This window comes from Tauraco erythrolophus, chromosome 2 (genome assembly GCF_009769465.1).
Source record: "Tauraco erythrolophus isolate bTauEry1 chromosome 2, bTauEry1.pri, whole genome shotgun sequence".
NCBI classification, from domain to species: domain Eukaryota; kingdom Metazoa; phylum Chordata; class Aves; order Musophagiformes; family Musophagidae; genus Tauraco; species Tauraco erythrolophus.
In genome coordinates this window covers 21,058,101-21,064,100 of record NC_141466.1, presented here as the reverse complement: position 1 = coordinate 21,064,100, position 6,000 = coordinate 21,058,101, and the positions used below count along the sequence as shown (strand labels likewise).

The 6,000-nt window shown below is 46.9% G+C and overlaps 1 protein-coding gene across 1 annotated transcript in view; it reads left to right on the top strand.

Moving 5' to 3' along the window:
* The first annotated feature begins 376 nt into the window (after nt 1-376).
* Nucleotides 377-6,000, top strand: part of SOBP (sine oculis binding protein homolog) — a 99,670-nt gene continuing 94,046 nt past the window's right edge. The window contains exon 1 of the mRNA XM_086608136.1: nt 377-472. Coding sequence (XP_086464262.1) covers nt 377-472 — 96 coding nt within the window. The remainder of the gene's footprint in view (nt 473-6,000) is intronic.

Sequence of the window (6,000 nt, the reverse complement as noted above, 5' to 3'; positions counted from 1 at the left end):
AGGCCGGCCTCCCCCTTCCCTCCGCCGCCCCCTCCGCGGCAGCCCGCCAGCAGCGCCACAGCAGGCGCGGGGCCGGCTCGCTCCGCGCTGCCTCTCGCCCGCCCGCCCCGCCGTCCCGCCGCGCCGCGCCGCGCCGCTCCCATGCAGGCCGGCGGCGAGGCAGAAGATGGCTGACTCGCCGGGGCACCCGCGCCCCTGCCCGCCCGCGCCCCCCGCCCGCCCGCCGCTGCCGCCGCCGCCGCGCTCCCCCCGGGCCCTCCGCGGCGCCGCCTGCCACCACTGAGAGCCGCCGCCGCCGCCGCCCCCCCCGCGCCCCTCCCGGCCCCCCCAGAGCACCAGCAGCCATTTCATCTCCACCACCAAGTAGGCGCAAAAAATGGCAGAAATGGAGAAAGAAGGGAGACCTCCCGAAAATAAAAGGAGCAGGAAGCCGGCTCACCCGGTGAAGCGGGAGATCAACGAGGAGATGAAGGTAGGTGCCCGTGATGGGGAAGGGAGCGGGGGTCCCCCCCGCCACCCCCCCGCCTCCGTGCATGGAAACGAAATAAGAAAGGATCTCTTGTCATTTTTTTTTTTTTGTAGGATGCACTGAATGTGTCTCAACTCCGCCTCCTGGGCTGAAAACAGAGACGAATTCACAGGCTGCAAATCCTGTTCATTGACCAGCTTTGATTTATTTATTTTTTAAAAAAACCCTCTCCCTTGTTGGGCTTTTAAGCTCCTTGGGTGCCAGTGATGAACCTTTTTTTTTTTTTTTTTTTTTTCCTTTCTGTAGCCGTCCCCTCAGGTAGCTGGGAAGCCCTAAAGTTAGGAAAGAAAGGGACCTCTTTTATACACAGTATTTCTCTCCTTTTTCAATAGCCAGCTGCGACTGTGTAATTAAATTGTCAAAGTGAAATGTTATGCTCTGCGCCGCGCATCGTTCTCGCACTTAAGCGCGGGGACCCCTTTTCTCTCCTTCTCCCTCTCGCCTCCTCTTCTGCTTTCCGTGCTCCGCTTCGCGGTTCATCGCAGCGGCGGAGGTGTTGCTGAAAGGTGGCTGTCCGAGGGCTGCTTTTGATGGAAGTGTTATTATATCGTGCGAAGGGCTGTCCTGCCTTGATAGGAAGCAGTGCCAGTCCAGCTGTGCTCCAGAGGTAGCACTTGAGGCAGCCACTCCAGATGTTAGGATGGCTTCGATCGCACTAAAACATTCTTTTGAGACTTCTTTTATCATTAGCTTGCTGCTCCAGGCTTGACTGGTCTTATTTTTTACGCCTATTTTCCACGTCTGTTCCACATCTGTTTGTTTCACATCTCTGATTCCCCAAAGTTAGGAACAACATATTGGGAGACTTCAGCTGAACTTGTTGTTGTTGTTGTTTAATGCCCAGATAAAGTGACTAAAACAGCATGGTCTGATTCTGAGATAAAGCTGCTGACGTTTAATTTGAATATGTCATTTATTAGAAGGCTGATAGTAAGTGGAGGACTGCCTGGAAAATGTCACACATTCGTACAGTGTGTATACTATATAGGCAAGTATATAAATATGCATGGTGCCTGGTGAAAATGTCTTTGCTTTCTGGAGCATTGATGTCCCCATGTAAAATTAAACGGGAATGCACAGTCCCCCCTCCTCTCTCCCCTCTTTTGCACACCACTAATTTTGGTTAGGTGCTCTTTCCTGCCTAAGGCGGGCGTTCTTTCTCCTGCTGCCGCGTAACGCGTGTGTACACAGTTCTGTGTGCACATCAACTGGAGAGCTGGACAAGAGTGGTATTAGGGGAGCGAGCAAAATAACGTGTCGGTGCATCTCTTTGGCAACAAACCGTACTAGTTTCAAGTCCCGAGGAGTGGTATTATTCTTTGTGAGATATATGGCACATCCTATTTTCGGAGAGGGCTCTGTGCAGGCACTGGAGAATGAGAGTCATTGCTCATTGTAATCCTACATAGTTTGGAGGACTGCGGAGGTCTGTAGTGTAGGGCATTGGCCCCTTAGAGCATCGCCTGATGTGATCTATATGGATTGCAGCTTTTAAGTTTCATAGGTTCTAGAATTACAAATTAGCTAATTTTAATCAAAACATGTGAAATGTTATCCTGGCTGGATATAAAGGCTGACTGTGCTGGATCCTCTGGGTTTGTTTTGTTTACTTTGGCTGCAGGCACACTCAGCGGTTTGGGAGATAGTTGTTCTTCTACAGTATAACAGATGTTTGTCTGAAAGGGTGAGGAAGAAACAAAAACAACATTGTGTGAAGGAGAAAAATTACACAATTTTAAACTAATGCTTTGGTATTAAGCACTGGCATTAACCTTCATGTAGAGAGTTTCTCTTTTTTAACCATTGGTAGCTGCTTAAGGTTAGAAACCTCAAGATTTCAGTTGACTTAAAAATTAAAGACAAGCAGAAACGGCATTTTGATCCAATGTGATTTCTGGTCAAGAGGGAGATAGCTGATGGCAGACCCTTTCACAAAACACAGGCCACCTTTCAATGTAAACTATGTGGTATATGCTATGCCGGGAGGCTGCATTTCGGTGGGACAGTTGGCTGCTGTCGTCGAGAAGGGGAAAGAGAGGGGGGAGAAAAAAAAAAGAAGTGGTTTTAAATTTTGACTTGTTGAGAAAGTGAAAATCCTGTGGCGCTCATTTACTGTTTCTTTACTGATGAATTAAGATGTCTGGTTGTTCTGCATAAACCTGAGAAATACAATAATGTAACAAATTGGTTACACTCTGCAAAATGTTTGCAGCGAAATGACAGAGGGAACACAATGTGCCCTTGTGTAGGTTCCTATCTGTAATGTTCAAACAGGCTGACTGTTTCCCTTCATCTGAACTGCTTTCATCTGGACCAGTGTAAAATAAGCTCTGGTAAGTAATCACGGCAGAGCAGAAAGAAAGGAATGTATACAGCAATAGACAGCCTAAGCTGTAAAAACTGTAACCCGAGTATCAGCAGCGGATCAGATATCAAGGCTTTAAGGTAGGGGAAATGAAAGAGATGAAGGGGAGGAAAAGACGAGAGAGGGAATGGAAAAGTCAGCTTGGAAAGTGAAGGAGAAGTAGGAGGGCCCCCTCAGGGAAATTTGGCTCAGGGATTAGGGAATTTTATCATGGTGTACAGTGACCTACTCAGGTTTCAGCCCACGTTGGATCGAATTGCCTCCCTTTGCTAGCAGAAAGAAAAAGGACTGGTGTATATGTGATGGTTGTTGGTTTTTTTTTTTTCCCTTCGAGTAATAAAAAGGCCAGTGGTACAACTGTCTGTTTTAAGTACAGCAAATGCAGGGCACTATGAATGAGCAATAAAATTACCTCATCACGGAGACTTCCTTCAATATTTGGTCTTTGATATGGTCAGATATTTACTCGAGAAGGATCACAACACCTAACTGCTTGGTTTGATGTCTTCCAACAGTGGTGTCACAGCTTTGGTTTTAATGTGAATGGATGGATATTCAAGTTGCTTGTTCTTTCCTTTATGCCAGGTATTAAGTTACATTTTTGTAATCGCTAACCTAATGTGCATGATGGTTATAACAAATATCAATTTGATACAATGTTGTGTCCAAAAAGTACATGACTCTGTGCATTTTTCTGATATTACATTTCAATGAAAAATATATTCAGGAGGAACTGTTTTGTTTTGCTGTGACCTTCACAGCCTCTCTTTCCTTTTTTCTAGTTTTTTTTTCTTTCTTTCTTTTGTCCTCCTTCCTCCTTCAGATGATACTTGCCATTTTTTCTTCCAAAGGTAGCATTGTTGACCTCGCGCTTTGGAAGAAGAGCAGAAAGTTATTCGCAAATTCAGTTCAGTGCCGTTTCTCACTCGCTGTTGAATAACAGAACACCTAACAGATCCAAAGCTATTGTAATCAGGGAACCCGTTACTATTTTAAGACCAAAATATTTTTTACAGTTTAGTTGATGAAAGCACTGATCAAGGCACGGTGATGGCTCCCCTGTCCATCCCTTCTCAGCTTATTTCCAATTGCCATCCCGCGGCCAGGCAGCAGTGCCGCTCAGGAGGGGCTGCTAGAGGTGCTCTGCAGTGTTGTGAAACGAAGTTACATCCAGTACTGGATTGCACTAGAAGTTCTCCTGAACAAACAAGACAATGTATCCGCATGTGTCTGTCAGTTGAAAGGCGAGCAATTAATTCACGCAGTAATTTCACAGGGCTGCTCTATGTGCCCAAGGAGTTTACCATCTATAAATATTCTCAATAACTCATTTGTATCTAAATTTGGGCTTCGTTCCTGATGCCTAGAGCTTAAGACAGCTCCATCTGTTGTAGTTTAATAGTAAACTCATCAGAAGATCTTTCAGTTTAGTATTTTAATATTCCCTATTTGGCATTTAAAAGTACTACTGTCAGAAGGAGGAAAGCAGTGAAGCAGGCAAACCAGTGCTGCGCCCGGAGCGAGCCAGATCGCTCGGAGCACTCAGAAGATTCCAAGGAAACTCCTCCCTTCTCTGCCGAAAAGCAAAAAATGCCTCTGGGAAAGTGGAAAAGCAGACAGACTTTATCAATTGTACTATTTCAGGAGACCGAGATAGTTTTTTTTTTTTCAGAGTGCGCATGGAAGGAGTTTTGTGGGGTGGCTGCAAAAGAGAGTTACGTTGTCTGCACAGGGAGCTTCACCTACCTGTGCATCGTAGAAACAGCGCTTATTCAAACCACATGGATGTTACAGAACCAAACGTGTACCTGAGAGGACAAAGGAAATTGAAGTATCAAGAAATTTTGCTTTCTGATCGCATAAAGGTCTGACCATAAAATTCAATATGGCGACAACATAAATGCGCAAAGAAAGTGAGGGACAGTAAAAAAAAAAAAATAATTCCAAGTTTGTATTGTAGCTACAGAAATGTTTTTATTTCCTCGGTGCAGCGAAAGTGAAAAGTGAATTTGTGAGGCTCTGCACTGAGCGGGTTATGCAGGCAAGGAAATGGAATAGAGCCACTGTGCTTCCTCCCAGATCTGAAATAAACATTCAGCAGTAAAACCTAGAAGAAAATGAGTCTGACAGACTCATTCTCCCCTGCGTTTCCTGCCTCCGTGTTTGCCAGGCCTCGTTTGGTGAAGCCAGGCCTTGCCCCCTGTGAATAAGGTTTGTAGAAAAGGAAAGGCAGGAGGTCTAAGATGGAAAGAGAAGCGTGGCTTAGCTTCAGAATGTATTAATTAGTGAAGATTTGGGAAATTGATGCATTGCAATGTAAAAAATCAAGCTATAGGTGTACTGTTACGATGAAATGAATCCTAAAGCGGGAATAAATGCGATTATATTTTTACTGCCTAGTGTATAAGTCAGTCTCACAAAGGAGGGAAACCACAGTCTGGCGAGTCAACACACTCTTCTTCATCCTTCCCATGAATAGGAAGCAAATTCAAGTCTAAATACCAACGAGCTGTTATCCTGGCTGTTCCAGGAGGGAGGATATTCCCTGGATATTCCAGGATACAGTACAAGAACAGAGAAATCATACAGTTAAAACATGCAAATTACACATTGCCCCGCAGTGATGATAAGTGGCTTGGGGCTTAGCAGGGGGCAAAAAAAGAATTGCCGCCCATTAGGAAGGGAGGGCTTTGGCGATGCTGTGTGTCTGGGGCCACTGGCGCCTTTTGGTGTCTTTGGGAGGGATGAGCTGGTTGCGCTGCAGCCGTAGCGAATTCCCTGGCAGTTTGGCATCTGTGACGGTGTGCAGCTGCACGCCCGTGCTGTCAGCTGGAGGAGTGCAGGAGATTTGGCTCCGGTGGGATGTTAAGCGGCTGACTGGGTGCGCTGGCGACTGCTGAGGTCATTGGCGTTTCCGCCATGGCGTGGGGAGCCTGGGTGCGCGTGCACGAGGCCGAGCGTGGTGGTGGGAGCGCAGAAGGACACAGGGCAGGACATCTGTGCGTGTCTTCTCAGCGCTGACACCGGCCCACGCCGTGAGCAGCACCGGGGCTTGGACTCCTGGTTTCACCGCAGAGGACTGAGCGTTGCCTCCCCAGGGGGGGAA